The sequence below is a fragment of the Carassius auratus genome, chromosome 1 (genome assembly GCF_003368295.1).
Source record: "Carassius auratus strain Wakin chromosome 1, ASM336829v1, whole genome shotgun sequence".
Lineage (NCBI taxonomy): Eukaryota > Metazoa > Chordata > Actinopteri > Cypriniformes > Cyprinidae > Carassius > Carassius auratus.
Window position 1 is genome coordinate 17,666,325 of NC_039243.1, and position 23,591 is coordinate 17,689,915.

Sequence of the window (23,591 nt, forward strand, 5' to 3'; positions counted from 1 at the left end):
GGTTTAAATCCTGCCGTGGACACGCTTCAGGATTATACACAACGAAACGCAGCGAGTTTGACGCATGCATTTCCTTCTATGTTTGCCGGGGTCTGTGCCCTCCACTGAAGAGTGCTGTTGGACTGCTAATGCACATCCAACCCTCTCACTGCAGTCCCCACGCTCTAACATTGACTGTCTCGCAGCACAAGCACTTCGAGCGTCACTGAACTGAGCTGTTATTGGAGCGCCCCCTCAGACACTCTGCACTATTCAGCCTTCAGAGTCTGAGGGACGCCACAAGAGGCTGGAAAATATGGCCAGTTTATGACGGCTCACACAGCTGCCGCGTTCTCGCTAGCGGCGTGGCCTAATGTTTTCTTGTTGTATTAAATCCTGCCGTGAACACGCTTCAGGATTATACACAATGAAACGCAGCGAGTTTGACGCATGCGCCTTACTTCATGTTTGCCAGGGTCTGTGCCCTCCACTAGAGAGTGCTGTTGGACTGCTAATGCACATCCAACCCTCTCACTGCAGTCCCCACGCTCTAACATTGACTGTCTCGCAGCAAAGGCACCTCGAGCATCATTGGATTGAGCTATCATTTGAGCGCCCCCTCAGACACTCTGCACTATTCAGCCTTCAGAGTCTGAGGGACGCCACGAGAGACTGGCGAATATGGCCAGTTATGATGGCTCACACAGCTGCCACGTTCTCGCTAGCGGCGTGGCCTACTGTCATCTTGTTGGATTAAATCCTGCCGTGAACACGCTTCAGGATTATACACAACGAAACGCGGCGAGTTTGACGCTTGCGCTTTCCTTCTATGTTTGCCAGGGTCTGTGCCCTCCACTAGAGAGTGCTGTTGGACTGCTAATGCACATCCAACCCTCTCACTGCAGTCCCCATGCTCTAACATTGACTGTCTCGCAGCTAAGGCACCTCGAGCATCATTGGATTGAGTTATCATTTGAGCACCCCCTCAGACACTCTGCACAATCCAGCCTTCAGAGTTTGAGGGGCGGTACAAAAGGCTGGCAAAGATGGCCAGTTTATGACTGCTCATACAGCCGCCACGTTCTCGCAATGGCGACGTGGCCCGATTTTTATCTTGGTGAATTAAATCCTGCCGTGGATACGCTTCAGGATTATACACAACGAAACGCAGCGAGTTTACGCATGCGCTTTACTTCATGTTCGCCAGGGACTGTGCCCTCCACTATAGAGTGCTGTTGGACCGCTAATGCGCATCCAACACACTCACTGCAGTCCCTACGCTCTGACATTGGCTGTCTCGCAGCAAACAGCGCTTCGAGCAGCATTGGATCGGGCTGTGACGCCAGGCATAAATAATAACTAATAATCCCTCAGACACTGCGCAATCCAGCTTTCAGATTTTGAGGGGTGATTCTAGGGTCTTACACAGACGACCCATTTATGACGGCTCGCACAGCCGCCGTTTTAGTTAGCGGCAGAGCTTGATGTTCAATTCGTTGGTCTAATTCCTGCCGTAGACACGTTCAGGATTATACACAACGGGACGCAATAGCTCTTATGCATACACTTCCCCTGTGCACGAATGCCGCAGGCTTTTCCGTGCACGGACATTGTGTATGACAACGTTGCAGAAAGCGGAAATTTGAGAAACTGCTAGTATCGTTTTGGGTCGCGTGTAACGCTTGCCCGGCATTTCTCAATGGGTGTTACGCACAATTGTCACGGATACACCAATTCGCTTTTTAGAGGCCCGCCTCTTTCCGCTGAATTCTTTCCACGGTGGTAGACTGATGGTAATAGCAGTGTTGTGACAGGAGATGTCAACTCTGCTGAGCAAAGGGGCTATAGAAGTCGTAGACCCCGTACTTCTCAATGCATGGATGTAGCTCTGGCCCCGTTGCGGCTCCAGGGCGTCCATCTGTTAACCACTTGTACGATTGACAGCGGCATTCCCCGTAATTTGTCTGGGGTTACTTCACATGCGCCCCTTTTCAGTGGAAAAGTGGGCGGAAAGACGAAATATTTCACCCCGTTGTCTTCCGCATCCGACGATTTCGGTGACACGGAGTTGTGTGATGTCGTTAAAACTATGGATGCCAACCGAGTTTCTCCTACCGGGGTTCGGCTGGGGATTGAGCTTTCCCAGAGACCGTCACGACGGATGCGTCTTTGACCGGTTGGGGAGCTGTTTGTCAAGGGCTATCAGCCCATGGAGTGTGGACAGCTGCACAACGCGGTTGGTATATAAACCGGTTGGAATTACTGGCAGTTTTCTGGCTCTCCAGTAATTCGCGAATCTGCTGATCGGCCGTCTTGTGCTGCTCAGATCAGACAACACAGCGTTTGTCTCATACCTGAATCATTAGGAAGGATTACGCTCTCGCCCCCTGTGCAGGCTGGCGAGACATGTTCTTCTCTGGTCTCAGAGAAAATTTCTGTCGATCCGAGTTGTTCATGTCCCTGGACGTTTGAACTTCGGAGCGGATATGCTATCCAGACAGGCTCTGGAACAGGGAGAATGGAGATTACACCTCCAGACGGTGAATCTTTTATGGTGGGTATTCGGCAAAGCGAAAGTGGATTTATTTGCGTCTAACATGACTACGCATTGCCCGCTATGGTTCTCCCTATGCCCCCCATCGCCCCTGGGTGTGGATGCATTAGCTCACAGCTGGCCCAGGACCAGTCTGTATGCTTTCCTCCGATTCATTTGATCCCAGCGGTATTATGCAGAATACGGCGGGACAGAGTGGAACAGCTGCTGCTGGTGGCTCCGCGATGGCACACGCAGCCGTGGTTTGCGGATCTATCAGTCTGCTAGCGGGCTCTCCGTGGAGATTCCCCTCAGGCAAGATTTATTATCACAAGCACAGGGGCTGATTTGGCACCCGAGGCCGGATCTGTGGAAACTGTGGGCGTGGCCACTGAGCGGAGTGCATTAGTATGTCCCGGTCTTTCTGTTGGAACCGCTGAGACTATATTGAATTCTAGAGCAGCTTCTACGAGACGCTTATATGCTTTCAAGTGGAGACTGATTACAGCCTGGTGTGGCAATCGTAATGTGGATCCAGTTTACTGCCCAGTGGCTTCAGTGCTGGAGTTCCTCCAGGATTGTTTTTCGGATGGCGTAACACCAGCCACTTTTAAGTTTTACGTGGCAGCCATTTCAGCTTACCACGAATACTTAGGCGGTGCCTCTATGGGGCGTCATCCATTAGTTTCTCGTTGCATACAGCGTGCGCGACGGCTGAGGCCTTTCCGCCCTGTTCGAGGTCCTTCATGGGGTTTATCCTTTGTGTTGCTAGGTTTATCAGGGCATCCGTTTGAGCCCTTGGAGCCCGTATCGTATAAATTCTTGACACTGAAGACATTTCTTCTCATGGCTTTATCCTCCCTCAAGAGAGTTGGGGATTTACAGGCTCTTTCTGTTTCACCCTCATGCATGGAATTTGCACCGGGCTCTGTGAAGGTGCTGCTGCGGCCCAGGCCTAACTATGTTCCTAGGTCGCATCTAACCTCTTTCGCTTTCAGTAAGTGTTCCTGGAAGCTTTTTCACCTGCTGAGGCTGGATCAAGAGATCTAAGTCTTTGCCCTGTGAGAGCTTAAAGACTTATGTGGATCGTACAGCCCCTTGGCATGAATCTGACCAGCTGTTTGTCTGTTTTGGACATAAAGTAAGGGCCATGCGGTTACAAAGCAGCGCATGTCCCATTGGCTGGTGGAGGCAATTTCTTTGGCCTATGAGGCGCGCGGACTCGCTTCGCCCTTAGGAATTGAGGCTCATTCCACTTGAGCTGTGGCTTCTTCTCAAGCTTTTCTCAGTGGATCTTCTATGGATGATATCTGTGCTGCGGCAGGATGGTCCTCACCGAGCATTTTTTATCAAGTCCTACAGTCTGGATGTGAGGATGGCTCCTGGCTCCCGGGTTCTCTCCGCTTGAGCAGATGCTTCCTCTGATCTCAGTTATCAGGTACGTCAGGCGTTTTGGTATATCGTTCCCATACGTGGTGACGTCACCGCAGCATCGAAGTGACCTATGATAGGGAACATCTCGGTTACGTATGTAACCTTGGTTCCCTGAATAGGGAACGAGATGCTGCGGTTCTGGCCGTTCCGTACCTTGATAACTCTTCATCTTCAGTCATGAAATCTGAGCGAAATGGCGCGCTGCACCCAGGTATATCATGCGTGCGCATGCGCAGGGTGGTGCTATGCGCCATTTGGCCAATAGGATTGGCGGGATGGTATAGGGCTTCAGACATTCGTCACACCAGAGGTGTTCCCATACGTGGTGACGTCACCGCAGCATCTCGTTCCCTATTCAGGGAACCAAGGTTACATACGTAACCGAGATGTCTGAAAGTTTAAAAGTGTAAAGTGAAAGCCGCAACAGCCGAATAAGAGTGATGAACCAACACCAGTAGATGCGCGAATATAAACAAGCCTTGATTGTAGCTTAACCCCTTAACTGTCACTCCCCAATTTTTTTTTTTTTTTTTTTTATAATATTAAGTTGAGGTATCAGAGGTTAAGTTTAAAATACGCATAAATCGAATTGACTTACTAGCACACATTGCTAATCTTGGTGTAAACAATTAAACATTGTTTGTCTTAGCAATCTTATCAAATTCTGAATATTTCCACCCTGTAACGAATAATTTTCTGATGACGTCAGTTTGACAGCATGAGCAGAACCTACTTAACGCGCCCCTCCGGCCGTTAGTTAGTTATGGGTGATGGGCGGTCACACTGCACTTTTCTCTCCATTGACTTCCATTCATACGCATGCGAAAGCGTCGGACCGGAAACGCAAGCTTATGCGAAAAATTTTGCATTTCGCTGCGTTCCAGAGTTCAAGTTTGGTGAACTCTGACCAGGGAATTTGCATAACGTGAGGATGTGGACCAGTAGAAGAGCGATACATTGCTGCATGGCCTCTGTACAAAAATTCAAAAAGGAAGCGCTATATACTTTAGCTGTTGCACAGCGTCCTAGTTTATAATACATTAAAAGATTTATAAAAGAAAAGCTGCATGGTTTGTAGTGTCGACGGGAACAGGTGATACATTGGAATGACAACGTTTTATATATATATATATTTTTTTTTTTTTTTTTTTTTCTCTTTCTTCTCCCCCTCCTCCCCTTAGGGTGTATATATTTATAGAGAGATACAGAGTAACGTTACAATATAATAAAACGCTTTCGACGCCGTTGCAAAAGACACAGTGCTAGCAAACATAATAATCCATCTTGTGATAATTGAGGGGAGACGGTTTTATCTTGCTCCCGCCCATATTCGCAGTGGCGTTCGAAATAATTTCGCATGTTTAAAGTCTAGTGTGACCGCGCCTTGAGACGGAGACCAGGAGTGCAAACAAACCATGCCTGCTAATTAATATTCGGTTTAAACTGGAGATATGTCACTACTCTGAAATAAGGTCATCAGCAACTCGTGTCAAGTGGAGTTATATGCCTGCTGACGGAGCATTGAGCCGAATCTTACCTACGACTCAAAAGAAGGGTCCATATACGCATCAGCTTGGTAGATCCGGTGTTCATAATTCACTAGCCCAAGAGTAAGCCATGTAAAGATGAGGTGAGAGCAGCGGTTCCCTGCATCTGCAACCATAGAATCCCATTAGAGTATGAACTTTCAGGAATAACGCAAATGAAAGACTGAATAAACAAATATTAAAGCATAGAATTAAAACAGCGAATCTCAAGTGTGCTAGACAGAGTTTTTTTTTTTTTTTTTTTTTTTTTTTTTTTAAGAAATGCGAAAAATCTTTATCAGTATAAAGATTGTAGCGTTTATGATGAGCCTTAAAGTGCCTCATTACGAAGAAATTCAGAAAATTGCATGCACTATGATCAACATCTTAATTATGCTGTGCAAGTCAATAAACAAGCACGAAACGCACAGTGTTTTATTTGAACGTGCAAGTATAAATCCTTGCAGAGAATAAATTAATGCCCAGGCGCCGCAAGTGCATAGAACAAAATGATACTTATAATGCTGTAGACTTGTGAAGTGATGGAGGCGAGATGCCGAAGAGACTGGCAGCCTTAATTCTGTCTGCTGCTCCGGAGAAACTTCATTGCTGCAGGTTCACGTGAGCGTACAGATGAATATTTGTTGACTGAGACCAAAGTCTTTTCAGGTGTTGAGACCCAAGCAGCACTGACGCGACTTCTCGGAAAGCACCAGCGTTGCCAAGACCGTTTTTTTTTTTTTTTTTTTTTTTTTTTTGTGGGTTGCCTTTTCTGTCCTGGGTTTGAGGTGACCCCAATAGTGTTATATATAGCCCCTAGAATGTGAATTCTACCGATAAATCCCTTTTGAACGCGATTGGGCTATTTTTTTTTTTTTTTTTTTTTTTTTTTTTTTAAAATAGTAGTAACTGGCGGTTTTGAGAACCTGGCAACCCTGGCCTGGAAGCACACGGAACTCCGCCAATGTTCACATCCTCTGCCGAGAAAAGCTTGTAAATCATCCAACACAAACGACTGCAGATGATCGCCGCGACACGGAGCTAAGCCAACGATCCCGTGTGCATCTTAGAGGAACGTCAAACTCTAGATAGTTTGCGGGGCACGAACTTAATTACAGCAAGGAGATGAATAAACACAACAGCTTGAGCAAGTACAATCGCGTCGGAATCTGTGGTTGTTGTCACGTTGGCATCTGCGAACTCAAACATGTGTAAGTACGATCTTTTATACAGGAGTATAAAGACGTGATTGGATAATGATGAAGGTAATTAGTGACGAAGTGATTGAGTCTTCCTGGCAGAACTTAGGCTAAAGCTTCCATTTCTCAAAACTTATGTTTGAATCATCAATGGCAAATCCTTTAAATATGAAAGCGTATTTACAGGCTGTGAGTCAGCATTATTTGTCAGGACACCGGCATTGTAGGCTACTCTCTCAGGAAACAGTCCTCCGTAGTCCTCGCGCTGCACAAATCTGAATATACGGTTTGAACCACCTTCTTTCTTTGTGTACACATCTGGGCGGTGTTATGCAAATCTTCCTGCACAGTAACGTAGATATCGGTTAAACGAGGCGTTTTAGGAGTGTGTGGACGAGTCTTAACTTTTATAAAGAATATCTCTTTGGGTTTAAGACTTTAGTCTTTGCAACTTTAAGGATCTTATCTATTCACGAACAGCTTGTAACACTCCAAAGAGAAGGGAAAACTTGAAATCTGACCCCTTTAAGCATCATCATTGGTCCACTAGTTCTAGATTGAAAGCTTCTCTAGCTAATCAGTCAAAGAGTGGAATTGACATTACTCCAATGTGCCTCATTAGCTGCTGATGCTTAGCGTTTACTTGTACAGGTGAAGATGGATAACTGCAGATGGGGTAATATCTTTCCATATAGGACACTGTTATGTGTGTCTGCCTGTCACAGCTGTACGCCTACCTGCCGAACCGTTCCCATTAAATGAGCCTTCCTAGCGACTCTGTCACTGTTATATTCACCTATATTTTATACGCCTACAGTCACATCGCAGAAGGCAGCAGCCACTAAATACATAGTTCCTGCGTTCAAGCCCATTCATTTCAGTGTTTCTCAAGCACACTCGCCAGAATGTTGGAGAAATTACATAATTTATTTTTAAAATGTATTGGTTGAAATCTGACTGGAATTAGTATTTTGTGAAGCGCGTTATAGTTATACTATAATTGCATTAAGAGAACATGAGAAACACCTTAATAGCAGCCATAACCAGATGCTATTTGTCGTATTAAAAACAATTTAGTTTTTCTACAATATTTCTCTCCCTGTATGAGGTTGAATGAGTTTCAGTGAATTCTGCCCATTCAAGGAATACAGATTTTCACTGAATGTAATTGGTTGCCTTGTGTTTTTTTTAAACGTTATTTTAAACTTTTGTTTATTGCATAAAATTTTGTATTTGCTTGCCTTATGTAATAAATAGTTATGCTGTACACATATGTGAATAACACTGGGATGTGAGTAATTCACATTTTTAAATGTAACATTAAAAAAACTGAAAGTTGATCATGTCTAAATATACATTCAAAAGCAAAATCTAAGAAAATAAGTAAGCAATTACGACCGGCAATACTCTTAAGAGCAACTAGAGTAGAGCTGAATATATATATATATATATATATATATATATATATATATATATATATATATATATATATATATATATATATATATATATATATATATATATATATATATATATATATATATATCTAGTGGTTAAAACATGGCATTAAATATAAATATTATTTTTCTAGTGAACAAATGCCTCTAATTCGCTTCTTTGCACTGGAATTATTATTTTGTTTCTCTGTTTTAGTACACTAATTATAACATAATTAATAAGCATATTAGAAAATGTTATATTTTTAATGGCTATTCATGGATTATAATTATTGCACATATTATTTAGTACCAAAAACTCACAATATTAACTTAATAGAACTGAAGTAAAATATAGTACAAATATTTAATTGATTAAAAGTTACACTTAAGGGACATCCATGTATGTTTTTAAATGCATTTGAAATTATTATTAAATTATTCTAATTTAACTAAGGTTTTGTCCTGGCTTAAGATGAGCCTTTTCTGTGAAACTGGGCCCTAACATATATTAATATATTCTTTAATTTAATGGTCCCAACATGGATCAATAAATGTTGTATTGGTTTTAATGAGATACACATCTAAGAAAAATCGAAACTGTTTATGCTCCATGCGAGGGATTTCACAGTGTCATTTGTGTGATTTTAATCAGTCGGTAGCTTTTTCAAACAAGTGCTCTGATCATAATTTTCTCATCTTTCTGGACTTGAATACAAAGACTGGAGTAATGAGAAGGGGCTTTGTTCAGAAACTAGAGAACCCATAGCTGTGCTGGTTTTTGTATATCTAACACTTTAAGCAAATATGGCCAATGTTCATTATGCATGTTAGTGCAGATCAGTACAACAAGAGTATTGCATGGAAATGTTGCAATAAAATTGATGTTTGCAATGTTTTTGGCTTAGCTTAAGAGGATTTCTAGGTCTTTCTATGCCAAATTTGATTACTCGATTAAAAAAACACACACGCACAGCTTGGCAACAAAGTGTTCTGAACGAGTCTGTGTTTTTCTCAGCTCTTTTTGCCTTGGGCAGAAACTGCATCCTCTGGAAACATGAGATCAATCCGTCAACGATCGCCCCACATCCCATTCACACACACCCACACACCAGTTCACCCATCCATCAGCTCTCGGAGCTGCATTTAGAGCGCTGAGTATATAGAAAGGAGTTTCATACACTTTGCTGTTAATTTATAGCAAACTTACAGATTCTTTCGAATTATCTGAAAAACAATCGCAGATAATAACTTAACTATATATATATATATAATACCCTAAATATATATATATATATATATATATATATATATATATATATATATATATATATAGATCTATAGATATATAGATAATAACCTAACTATATATATATTATATATGAAAATGTCTTTACGTTTTTGTAATTTTTATTTGTTTTTTTATTTCTATTTAGCTTTAACTTTGTTTGTTTTTTCCAAAGGCAATTTTTCTTTATTAAGTAAATATAGAAATATAAATAATAGAAAAAGTAAACAAAATTATTTAAAGCAACACTAAAAATGACGAAAGCAAACAACATTTATTAAAACTTAAAATTAAATCTAAAATATGAAAATAAAAGCTAAATCAATATATTAATAAATATTTAAATAGTAAATAAATAAGACTAAAGTAACACTGGTTTAGTTGCTTTGAACTGCAAATTGCACATTTAGGTGCTCCAGTTGATGTTTTTGAATATGATTTCATGTAATGTTTTTCTGTAATTTAATTTCTAGTCAAGGAGGCTCGTAACTTGGTGCCAATGGATCCAAACGGTCTGTCGGATCCATATGTGAAGCTTAAATTAGTTCCAGACCCAAAGAACGAGAGCAAGCAGAAGACAAAAACCATCAAGTGCTCCCTCAATCCTACCTGGGACGAACACTTCAACTTGTGAGTGTCAAATAAACGTAACTGCAATCAAGTGCATTCATTTGTGTGGATGTTTCACATGTGCAATGGCTGTTTCCCTCTTTGTGTTACTTACCATAGTAACCTCAAAGATACAGATAAAGACAGGCGTTTATCAGTGGAGGTGTGGGATTGGGATCTGACCAGCAGAAATGACTTCATGGGGTCGATGTCTTTTGGCATCTCTGAGCTGCAGAAACAAGGTGTCAGCAGTTGGTAAGCACTACCAGATATAAGGCTCCACCTGCAAACGAGACTTCAGTGCTGGAGGATTCAGACCATCATCTTCATCTGTTTGGATTGTAGGTTTAAGTTGCTAGGCCAAGAGGAAGGGGAGTATTTCAATGTTCCAGTTCCTGCCGATGGAGAGGAGGGTAATGAAGAACTGCGGCAGAAATTTGAGGTGAAATCCACGTCCCTTTTCCTTTGTGTTGACACATTTTTTTTACTTTTAGCTTGCTTCCCTTTTCGACAATATTCAGATTATTTTTGACTTTTTTTTTTATTATTATTTTCCAGAGAGCAAAGATTGGGCCTGGCACTAAGAATACAGATGGCTCTTCAAAGAATGACATCTCTAAATATGATGCTAATGGCAACAAAGACCGCATGAAGCTCTCAGACTTCAACTTCATCATGGTGCTGGGCAAAGGCAGCTTTGGCAAAGTAAGACACACCATTCATTCATGATGAACACATTCTCATTTACACAAACAGTCGTGTTAGTAAAAGGGCTGGTGAAACTAGCATGTTACCTTTTGAGATTGAGATTTTATTTATTGATTTTTTTGAAAGAAGTGTATACTTGTTTTGAGCACTCACTGAACAAAAGTGAGAATAGGAGAATAGATATAGGATTTCTTTTTCAAATAAATGCTGTTCTTTTGAGCTTTCTATTCATCAAAGACAAAAATATGAAGCGGCACAACTGTTTTCAACACTGAAAATAATAAGAAATGTTTCTTGAGCAGCAAATAAGCATATTATAATGTCTTCTGAAGGATCATGTAACATTGAAGACTGAAATAATGATACTGAAAATTCAGCTTTCAGTCACAGGAATAAATGAGATTTTCAGATATATTCAAATAGAAAACAGTTATTTTAAACTGCAACAATGTTTCACTGTATTATATAACATTTTACCTTATTAACAAGCAAATATATGCAGTCTTGGTGAGCATAAGAGACTTACTACAAAAATATAGAAAAATCTGGTGAATGGAAGTGTATTTTTATTATTTCTAAAAGTGATTAAAATTCTGTTCTTTTTAAAAAATAGTCAGAAGTTTGGAAATAAAAAGTGTTTGTATTCAATATTCTATAGCCATACTCTCATTTATCAGTAAATGATTGAAAATTAACGATTGAAAATGATTGAATGATTGAAAGTTAACACCACATTTATTTACAAATTATATACTTATGGGATATTTAACAAAAATGTTAATGATGTAAATCAATTATCAAATAAATTAAACATACTGCAATAAATTATTTTTACATTTAACAATTACTAATTAATTATTAAATAATTTTTAGTGCTATCCCTATGTCAGTATCACAATAAACATTCTCCTTTACTCTGTTTTTCTGCAGGTGATGCTTGCCGAACGTAAAGGCTCAGATGAGCTGTATGCAGTGAAGATCTTGAAGAAGGATGTGGTCATTCAGGACGATGATGTGGAATGCACTATGGTGGAGAAGAGAGTTCTCGCTCTCTCTGGCAAACCGCCCTTCCTCACCCACCTCCACTCGTGCTTTCAGACCATGGTACACATCACACGCTCTCTTTACACTGCCGTACTCTACAGATATACATGATAAACCCATGATCAAGTGTGGTGTCATTGTTTGTAGGATCGTCTCTACTTTGTGATGGAGTTTATCAACGGTGGAGATTTGATGTATCAAATACAACAAGTGGGCAAATTTAAGGAACCCCATGCTGTGTATGTATTCATTCCTAAAAACAAACGCAAAACTGTTTATTTCAATGTTATAATTATACATTTAACTGGATTAAATGGCAGTTCGGAATTCAGCTTTGCCATCACAGAAATACATTACATATTAATATTTATTAAAATCGCAAACAGTAATTTTAAATGGTAAAATATTTTTCACAGTGTCTTTCAGAAACGGTACAAAATCTTACCGAACCCAAATGTTTTGTGTACATTATATAACTATATCTGATGTTTTATAAAAGCAATTATCAGTCATCAGTTTGGGTTCTTGATGTGTCAGGTTTTAAGAATTAATGTTCATGCCAACCAGCAATACTACTGTTTTTTAGATGAATTAATACGTCAGATCAGTAATTCAACTGGTTTTAATTCTCTTTGTTTTATACCATCAGGTTCTATGCTGCAGAAATTGCCATCGGCTTGTTCTTTCTTCATTCAAAGGGGATTATATACAGGTGAAATATTTGTTTGTGAATGTATCCTGAGTGCAAACTAGTTTGGCACAGTGAAGAAATTAGAACACCACAAAACCAGAATTGAACAATCTATTATAATAATACACAGAGTATTATGCATTGATTATGCACTGTGCAGTAAATTGTCACTCCAGTTAATTTTTTAGGAATAATCTAAAAATAATGAAATCAAATCTCGTGTTTCATGATGCATAGCATTATTTATTTATCATACTCAAAATGTTGTCAGAGCAAATATTTACTAATATACATGTACTTTAAGTGTTGTTGCTCCCTGGTTTTCTGCAGAGATCTGAAGCTGGATAATGTGATGCTGGATGCTGAAGGCCACATTAAGATTGCAGATTTTGGAATGTGCAAAGAGAACATGTTTGATGGGGCCACAACCAAAACCTTCTGTGGCACTCCAGACTACATTGCCCCAGAGGTGTGTGTGCGGACATATGGTTGTGTTATATTAATTACAGTGAGTCTATGCACAAGGCATATATGTTCTCCTGTGTTACAGATCATTGCATATCAGCCGTATGGCAAGTCTGTCGACTGGTGGGCGTATGGAGTTCTACTGTATGAAATGCTGGCAGGACAGGTAAACTAATGCTACGTTATCGTTCTGGGTCTAAATTCAGATTGGATGAGCCATTTTCAGAAGTCATTATGAAGTTGTGATAGATGCAATGGTGCCGATGTGCTTCCTCTAGCCCCCTTTTGATGGTGAGGATGAAGATGAGCTTTTCCAGTCCATCATGGAGCATCATGTGTCTTACCCGAAATCCATGTCCAAAGAAGCAGTGGCCATATGCAAGGGGGTAGGCAAATACACATACAAATACACAATTTAGACATTTTTGTCTATGCTTGCATACATTAAAAAAACACTGATACATTTGCAGCTGATGACCAAGCATCCAGGGAAGCGCCTGGGCTGTGGACCAGAGGGAGAACGAGACATTAAGGAACACGCTTTCTTCCGCTACATGGACTGGGAAAAACTGCAAAGCAAGGAAGTTCAACCCCCCTTCAAACCCAAAGCAGTAAGTAATAATGCAGCTGTGTGTTTGTGTGTGTGTGGGGCTATAAAAAAATACAGTTTGTACAGTATAAAACCTATTACGCCTACGGAGAGTCCCTGTAAACCACAAATGCAAGTGTGTGTGTGTGTGTGTGTATCAGCCAGGTGAGTGCATCCTTTTTACACTTCTTTCTCCTAGCACATTGTATTTCAGTTGCAGTGAAATACAAATAATAATATATGCAGAAAATATTTCCATGTTGAAGTGTCCTAATTTTCGGAGAAGATTTGGTGAATGTGGGCAAGATGCTGTGGTTCCAAACTGCTCAGTGCAGGAAGTAACGCGTCACATCATGCTCTGCTGTTAAACCGCAAAGATTATGAAAACACAAATATGTGAGGCAGTAAAAGGTTTGCTTTCAGGTTAAGACACACAAACGCTGCAGACTACAATAATGGAGCATTTTAAGAATTTAAGTGTTTTTATCTGTGTGGATTGTGCGGGTTAACTCAGGATGTGGATATAGAGTGACCTCAGAATGTATTTGGACACTTAAACCACACTAAACTGTATAAATGGTATTAATTTTAAAGACATATAAAACAATTTTCAACAATAAAACAGTACACACGCTGTTTCAAGGCCGACTAGCTGCTTTGGCTGAACAATGTGAAGGTGAATAATGGTAAGCCACTGCTCATGTGCCAACATCACTTGAATTCATATTCATGACCCCAGCTGTGCTGGTTTTGGCATATGGAGTTACTTTGTCTTTTTTATTCAATCAAAAGTCCTATGTTTGAGAGCAAAACTGATCAAACTGTAATTTAAAAAAATTAAGTTCTTGCTAATAATGTTTTAATTAAAAAATAAAGTAATTGATAACAAAACTCTTGTCATTGCAAATAAATATTCTATGCAGTTATTTCGCTCTCTGTTATGCTTGTCATTTTTTGCGAGTCTAAAATCTTTGCTTGCAAGTGAAACTGCATCTCAGTGGGCGGTAACAATGCACCAGAATGAAAGGCCTGTTTCTATTGGCTCACTCTTCTACAATATTTTGGCCACACCCACTGCACGGTCCCAGTTGTGGCATGAAGAGGGTGTGTTTTAACATGAGTGCTTAATATCTAATGACCTAACGAAATCTACAATTTGTTATTTTAAATTTTAATTTCAGATCAGTCTCTCTAAGTCAAGAATGCGTTAAGTATGACAGGGGCTAATCGCATGCTATAATGGCCTAACAGATTGTACCAACCTGCTTTTACGGACTCAGGATTTACAGTATAATCCGTACAATCAAGGCAAGTTTATTTATTTAGCACATTTCGTACACAATGGTAATTCAAAGTGCTTTACATAAAAGAAAGTAAAATAATCATGAAGAAAAATAACAGAAATAAAACAAGCAATTTTACAATTTTTAAAATGATTAAAACATTTACTTAATTAAAATGTATTTAAAAACAAAAATGAATTTTAAAATCAGCCCCTCTTCTTCCTGCCCATTCGTCACAGCTTTTCTCAGCCATGTCAGTTTAATCCTAATGTACATTTACCCTTCTATTATCAAACGTCTTGCTAGAAAAACTTACATTATGTGAACTCTTTTGACAAATTCATTATATATCCATACCTGTCCACCAAACATCTAGTGTTTGTAATATCTTCCAATTGTGATCTTGTATTTTGAGGCAGAAATGTATTATTTGTGACTTTGGCTAAATGTTGCACCTGCTTAGCATTTCTCATATGAATATCTTTATTCTTATGAAAATACCCCAAAATTCATGAAAAACATACAAACCATACAGTATATTGTCTCAGTGAGTTTTTCAGACTTTCTGTCATTTTTTTTTTTTTTTTATTCTTAGCAAGATTTTTTTTATTTGCAATCTTTTATTTTTAAATGCATTATAATCAGTTTTGTTTGGTTTAATAAAAAAGACAAACGTAATACCATACTGGCATGTGCACTTTACCACTGAAGAACAGAACAGAAGTCATCTTTGGTATTTCACAGCTGCAACAATGTCTAAGTAATAAAGTAACAATAGTGGTAAAGTTGTTGTTTTGAAGATTTCAAATTATATTTCAGTCTGTCTCCCACTTTTCAGATCATTCCTGAGCCCCTGCAGTTAACAGAGATTGCATTGTATTTTTCTTTTTATATATAATTTATTTATATATATTTTAATTAATAACTCTTCACACTAAGTCTTTATGTACAGATGACCATGTAACAATGCTGCCTGAGTCAGGTTAAAAAATCTGAAGATGTATTTCTGATAATACATTTGACTATGGCCTGATTGGCCAAGTTTTAGTAGTCCCCGCCCCCACATAATTCTGCATTCAGAATGTGTGTGAGGTGAATTCAAAGGATAAACATTGAAATATTTATAATATGATCTCACCCGTTACAGTAACAGGTAAGTGGTTTGGATACAGATCCCTGATTATTTTCTCACAATCCCTTCACAGTCCCTCTTCATCCGCTCACTTCTTTTTAATACTTGGAATTGTTCAGTTCCACAGGTAACATTTTTTACTGAATGCTGCCTCACCTGAAAACTAAATGTATATTTTGTGATAGTAAAACAATTAGCAGCATCAGGAATATGTTTCCAACACAGAAAATGATGTGCATGGAATGTTTTACTCAAATGAGAGCACAAAGGTGTTTGTAAACGTTTGACTGCCAATTAGGGCTGGGCGATTATTATTTTCGCGATATAATCTTCCTCGATAAAACGATAACAAGAGTTTGGTAAATGTTTGATATAATGTTTGTGCACCAAAGGCAGAATGAAACCACGCTACTCATTTGAACCACGCCACATGGATCATCAAAGTTCGAACGGCTGCGAAGAGCAAGCTACTAGAGAAGATGCGTTTACTCGCTGATGAGTCTCAGTCATGTGACACTAAAAAGCACTGGGAGATCCATTGTGTAGTGTCTACATTCAGGGAAGAACACAAATTAATGATTTAAACTAGATTTAAAACAGGAGAAACAGTGTGCAATGATAGTCAGAGGTTTTCCCATCATTTAGACATTTAGACATATTAAATGTATTAAAGGAGTAATAGAACATTATAATTTTTTCTCAATTTAAGCTTTAGCTTTTAAATGTGTGTTTTAATGTATTTAGACTACTGTTTTTCAAACAAATACCTAGAAACCATATAGTTACATTCTTACCATGGTATTAAGGTGCTATATGTGTGGTTTTAACTGTTATCATGATTTAAATGTATGCTGCTATGGAAGACCAATAGTTTATTTTAATAAAACTCAAAACAGTCCGAATAATTCAATTTACTACATAAAAATGAGACTGTATGTTTTTTACAGATGTTTTTACAGATGTTACAAAGTCAGGTAACACAAACCTGTTTCATGATCTGAAACAACGTCATTCATTAGAACATGCAGAATCTAAGAAATAATTTTTTTATTATGATATTTAATTTGTTAAGGAAAAATGACTGGGAAAGTGTAAAGAATTAAAAAAATGTGGTGTTTGTCATGTTCTGACCATAAAGAGTAGTTAAAACCACAGTTGAAGGTCTGTACAAAAACAAAGATTTAAAATTTATCGCAATAACTATCAATATTTGTGAAAATTATTTTGGCCATATCGCCAAGCCCTACTCCCAATATGTGCACGTATTTTAGTTATGCAATATAGGTATGTGCTCATCATTTTCTGTCATTACTGTTACTATTAACACAATTTAGATTTTTTTTTTTTTTTCATATTTGAGGCTTTCATTTGTCATTAACTCCTTGTTTGTTTGCTCATGGCATACCATCATTTTCCCATCCCATATCTCTCTTCTCTCGTCTTCTCTACAGTGCGGTCGAGACGCAGAGAACTTTGATAATTTTTTCACCCGCCATCCTCCCGTCCTGACCCCTCCTGACCAAGAAGTGATTCAAAACCTGGACCAAGAAGAATTTCAGGGCTTCTCGTTCATTAATACAAATTTTGCATCTGTGAAATCCAAGTAGCCAGTTTTAGCCAAACTCAAAATAGGGACCAATAAGATTACACGTCTTGAAATCACATAGCCTGGATGAGCCAATAAGAGAGTTCAACCAGATTGGTGGAGGAATGGAGGTAATTTCAATCCAGATTGTTCCTTTCTGTTTACTATTTCTTATTTGATTAAAAGGATCTAGGAAAGAGATTGACTAACTTTGTGAATTAACCTCTAAAGAGACACAGCTTTGCGAGATTTTCACTATTTGATTCTTGTTATATCATAGACTGTGTTGTTATTGGTTTTAAAAAAATCAACAACAACAACAAAAACAAGAGTTTCTGGATAAATCAAGTGTCCTGGTCACATTTCACCCCTTAATAATAATAATAAAATAAATGTAGATTTTTATTTTTTTTTTACTGACATTATTGTCATAATTACAATACTATAATGACAATTTACTGAGAATCAGACGAAAAATATGATAATGTCTCAATGCAGAAACATTGTAATGGTTTTAAAAATATGCTTAATTTTATTTATTATAAATGTTTCCTATCATTTTTGTTTTCATTTTGGGGTGAAATGTTACCTACACATGCCCTAGAGGTTTTAAAGGGATAGTTCATCCAAAAATGCATCTGCTTACCCTCAGGGCATCCAAGATGTAAGTGACTTTGTTTCTTCAGTAAAACACTAATTATGACTTCAGCCGTTGCAGTCTCTCGTACAATGGATGGCAATGGTAACAGAATCTATGAGAATAAAAAAAAAAACATGCACAGACAAATCCAAATTAAACCCTGCGGCTCAAGATGATAGATTGATGTGTAAAGACACAAAACGATCGGTCTGTGCAAGAAACTGAACAGTATTCATAGTTTTTTTTTTACCTTTGATTGGCGCAATGTCTGAACTGTTAGCAGCAAGCGTGTGAGACATATTCTTCTTCTTGCTTGCTTTATGGCAGATCGCAGACTTATAAGTGCATTACCGCCACCTATCTCTCAAATGGACCATAGACACTCTATCTACAATCTCAATTAGGAGTGACAATGGTCCACTTGAGAGATAGGTGGCGGTAATGCACTTATAAGTCTGCGATCCGCCATAAAGCAAGTAGAAGAAGATGATATCTCTCAGGGACCTGCTGCTCAGAAGTGCATTCACAAAAGTTCTAACAGTTCAGACACAGCGTGAATCTGAGGTTAAAAAAACCGTTATAAATACTGTTGAGTTTTTGCACAGACCGACCTTTTAGTGTCTTTACATATCAATCTATCATCATGAGCCATAGGGTTTAATTTGGGTTTGTCTTTTTTACTCTCATAGATTCTGTTACCATTGCCATCCATTGTACGACTGAGAGACTGCAACGGCTGGAGTTAAAAATCATAATTAATGTTCTACTGAAGAAACAAAGTCATCTACATCTCAGATACCCTGGGGGTAAGCAGATAAACATCAAATTTAGATTTTTGGGTGAACTATCCCTTTAAGAGGTCATTGACTCATTGTCTCTGATGAAACATATCTTTATTAATATCAAATATAGCTGCCAAATCTTTCTGTGTCCCGCTCACACACTCGCACAAGCATAAACCATCCACCATAGACTACGGTTTATTGATCAGGATGTTTATTGGGTCACCGCATTTTAGTACTTTTTCTTTTTTCGTTTGGGTGTCGTACATGTGAAACTGTGCCAAGTCAGAGATTAAAGTTTAGGAACTGGTCATGCAGCATGTTGTTTTCCCACCAGTGCTGCTTGGATAAGCATAACCACATCCTTAAACTAACTGGAAATGATAGTGATATGACTACAACAACTGAATTCCAGATATGATGATGATGTAACTACTTACGAGGAACATATCTTTTTATGACATTAATCTGCCAAATCTGTGATGTATGATTTTTTCTTTTTTCTTTTTTGACTTGTTACCTGTGCCTGGAAGTGTTTTGATCACATTACTGTGAAACTGTGGACAGACTGTTTTACAGAGGAAAATATATGAATATGTATTTGGAATAAATGAATGATTTCTGTATATTTTCCTTCTCTTTGTTTATGCTTGCATACACAAACAGTGCCGAAATGTAGTCTCTGAATACTGATATTTTAGGACTAGTTAAATATAGTTCATATGTACTGTAATTTCTAGATGACAGTATTTCATTTCATTTACACAGCTGCTTTTCTGGTAAATATACAGTACTGGGCGAAAGTCTTAGGCCATTATTTTCACCAACCAAAAAATGGTTTTAAACCAGTTATTTTATATCTTTTGCTGTAGTGTGTCAGTGAAGTATCAGTTTACATTTGCAAACATTATTTTTGCCATTAATTGTAATAATCCAGTGAGATTTTTGTTTGCACAAGGAGTCTGACAGTAGCCAGTGCTCCACACAGAGATCTGATCTCATTATCATCAATCAGTCTGTCTGGAATAACATGAAGAAACTGAGACAGACTCAATCCAGAAGAACTGTGGCAATGTCATGAGTATGCTTGAAGAAAATGATGTCATAAATAGATAGGTACTCTTCCACATTGTGCAGGTAGGTTGTTTAAAGTGTCCTGGACATATATTCCCACAGTTCTTCTGGTTTCTTCACTTTTGATCAATTTAATGCATCCTACCAAATAAAATATTAATTCATAAACAAAAACTTAATGACCCCAAACTTTTTAATGGTAGTATAATAATGCATTTTGAGTATATAGAAGATAATCAGGCTACCAGCTACAAACCAGCAGGGAATAGTTTTTGAACCCTAAATATCGATAGTGTTATTTATTTGAAAAGTTACTAAAAAAAAATACATCTCCACAATTCATGTAATTCAAAAATAAGCAGCTATCAACCAACTTTTGAACTCAGACATATGTTTTATTATTATAATGTAACCAATACCAATCATCCAAAAGGAGTGTTTTGCTTGTGTGATCAAACTGTGGGTCTTCTGGGTCATGAGGACATGATGGAGCAGTTATTGAGTAGGTACAGGGACCTGACTCTCAAGAGGTACTTCTCTCCAGGGCCCTTATTCTTGAGCTGGTTTGGGCCTCTAGCAGAAGGTAGGACTTTGTCTTGAATGAAAAGGCCTTTGCTGTCTCTCTGTTCCTGGTTTGTGTGTTTAGCAGAACTTTGAGCTGTTTGTCTGCAGTTGGTGGTTGGACTTTAATGTCCGAACGTCCATCTCATTCTGATGGGTGTGTTTTAGATGTTTATGGTCCAGTCTGCTCTGCTCTGTATTGTCCCTCAATGTTATTTGTGGTTTAATTCAGCCTCTTCCAGAATGGCAATCAAAACATGTAGTTCTTTTAAACCCTTTTGTCTTGAGTTTTTGATTCTGGTGTAACTTCAAGCTGTGGGTTCCTCTTTACAGCTTCCTCTTGGTCTTTTTCGCTGTTTCTGACTTCTAGTTATGCTCTGTGATGTTTTGTGTGTGTGTGTGTGTGTTAACTCACCGTTTGTATGTGATTAAAATGACAGACATTTGCCTTAAAGTCAACATAAAATCACAATAGAACCTTATTTGCTTTTTTAAATACTTGTTTCTGGTTATATTTTTCCAAAGTGCTTTTCTAATCCATCATCAAATTGCTTCACATCTGAAATGACTGATATCACGAAGGCCTTGTGGGCTGTTGGATTTACAGTTTTCATGCAATTTCTGATGGACAGTTTTTTCTTGTTGATTATCATGATTATCTCAAAAACACATAGCATTGTAAAAATAAAAAAGGTTGCAAATTGATATTTTATGTTGAATTTGAAACCTAATTTTAACTGCATTTCTACTAGAATTATTGTCTAGCACAAGTGATACATAATGCAACATGCTAAATATATATATGGAAAAGTTTTAAGATGTTAGTGATGTTTAAAAAAAAGCCATTTTGTAAATACATATTTTTGTATGGTATAATATTGTACTTTTTACAACATTGACCAATCTGTATTTTAGCTTTGTAGTTACATTAATAAATACAAATTTAAAACATATTCAAATAGAAAATAATTTTACCTGTAATATATATATATATTTTAAAAAAATGTTTTACTGTATTTTTGATAAAAAGCTTTTTTAAATCTTACCAACCCAACATTTTTGAACGGTAGGTTTTTTTAATGTTAACGTAGAGCCCTACTGTATTATATTGTTACGAAATGGTAAAACACATCATTTTTTTAAAAAAAAATGTGTAAATGGTTAAGAAACTTAATCTTTTACCTTGCATTCAGGTTACCCTCATATTCATAACTCTCTTCCTTTTTTGTTCTTTCAGAAAAATCAACGTGACACAGGTAATTTCGACAAGGAGTTTACCAAGATGGTGGTTGAGCTGACACCAACGGATAAACTCTTCATTATGAATCTGGACCAAAATGAATTCCAAGGTTTCTCCTACACCAACCCTGAGTTTGTCATTCAGGTTTAACAGCAAATTCAAAACGATTGCTCCATTCAGGTATGAGAGCAGAAGGCACTTTTATTACCCAGAAAGCATTATCTTGTCCCTGTGTATCTTGGTTGTCCTCTCTCTCCACTTAAAAAGTCGCAAACTCAGAAGGATCATACAGAACCAAATCAGGATTAGACTCAGTCACAACCAAAGCCTCAGAAACTCTGATTTGAAATCAACAGAGGAGAGAGAACGGTTATAAGAGTGTATTCATAGTCTCCATGAGAATGTCTTGTCTTTTCATCTCCATGAGAATTATCCTAGCTCTTTCTTTACACATTCTCTCCATATACTCAGTCAGCTTTTTCCAGCAGCCCCTCATTTCTAAATGAATTAGCCTAAAAACATGCAGCACTAATGGCTTTTTCCAGAGCTAATTAAGCCTTACGCAACTTTGAAGTTAAAATCTGGTTTAAATTAGTAAGGTATTTTGGTATCAATTCAAAGTCAAGTTCCTGTGCATGAGTAAGTGGTTAGATAAGAAAATATCCTCAAGAATATATTGCTAAATGTTCACATAAATGGTTGCTATCTTCCGGCGTGGTCTGAGATTTCAGCACAAGCTTGCATTAGAATTAGCATTACAGCAAAATAGTAAAATAATGACATTCATGTGGCATTTAGTTTTCTCTCAGCATTGTGGCTTCTTTTCATGAGATTCTCTTAAAAATGCATTATTTATGATAACTTGAAGGAAATACATAGGCCACCAGGCTTGATTTAGAACTGACATGCAACTCAAAAGCACATAGACAAAGCTTTGAAAATCAACATTTTTACATGAAAACGGTTCATGTTAGTAGTCCCAGAAATATGTTGATAGTTTGCCTTTGTTTTACATATCCGTTTGGTTTATTAAGTGTATTAGGTATATTGCAGATCAATGGAAGTCTGAAATTAAAGAAGTCTTAAATCAGTTAATGAGCTAATTTGAGAAGGCATCACAATGATTTTGAAGAGATTTTATTTATTTATTTATTTTTTGAAATTCTGTGCTCGTTATGACTAAGTAATATTTGTGAGATAAAAGAAGTAATTATGACATGATTCATAATTATGACCTTAAAAGTCAAAGTAATATTTGTCAGAATTAGGACTTTTTGTGTCCTATTTTCAACTTTTTAACATAATAATTAGGACTTTTCATCTATTTAATTTTACAAGTTTTACTTTGTCTCATTGTCGACTCCCAATTTCAACTTTTTATGTCAGAATTTTGAGCTATGTCGTCATTTTGACTTTTTTCCTCATAATTATGACTTTTTAATGTCTCAATGTCTACTTTTTATGCAATAATGACTTAATATGTAAATTTTGACTTTTCGTGTCATAATTATGATTTATCAAAGAATTCATTATTTTTTTCCCCTTATGTTGCAGAATTGGATTTTTACAGAGAAGTATGCATAATGCCTATTTTATGGTTAAAAACAGTCTAAGAAATAAACATTCTGTAACTGTTTAATTCAGAAAGCAGTAATTGTAGCATCAAATGACATGAAATAGATGAAAATATGCTTATGAAAAAAGGAATAATGAATTAGGAGAGACAAATCTTTAAGAGCACAAAAAAGTGCAGTCGTTTGATAATGCAGACTTCTGATTTGCAAAATGATGAG

The 23,591-nt window shown here is 37.7% G+C and overlaps 1 protein-coding gene across 2 annotated transcripts in view; it reads left to right on the forward strand.

Annotated features, from left to right (window-relative positions):
• Positions 1-22,936, forward strand: part of LOC113093357 (protein kinase C beta type-like) — a 46,198-nt gene extending 23,262 nt beyond the window's left edge. Inside the window, exons 6-17 of one of the 2 annotated variants that reach the window (XM_026259223.1) lie at positions 9,869-10,025; positions 10,125-10,259; positions 10,350-10,446; positions 10,563-10,709; positions 11,643-11,816; positions 11,904-11,995; positions 12,406-12,468; positions 12,778-12,916; positions 12,998-13,078; positions 13,191-13,298; positions 13,383-13,523; positions 21,796-22,936. In XM_026259223.1, the coding sequence (XP_026115008.1) occupies positions 9,869-10,025; positions 10,125-10,259; positions 10,350-10,446; positions 10,563-10,709; positions 11,643-11,816; positions 11,904-11,995; positions 12,406-12,468; positions 12,778-12,916; positions 12,998-13,078; positions 13,191-13,298; positions 13,383-13,523; positions 21,796-21,948 (1,487 nt within the window). In that variant the 3' untranslated portion in view covers positions 21,949-22,936. Of the gene's footprint in view, positions 1-9,868; positions 10,026-10,124; positions 10,260-10,349; positions 10,447-10,562; positions 10,710-11,642; positions 11,817-11,903; positions 11,996-12,405; positions 12,469-12,777; positions 12,917-12,997; positions 13,079-13,190; positions 13,299-13,382; positions 13,524-17,367; positions 19,550-21,795 lie in introns of those variants that run through there. The other variant, XM_026259188.1, reaches the window with a different exon arrangement.
• Positions 22,937-23,591: the final 655 nt, after the last annotated feature.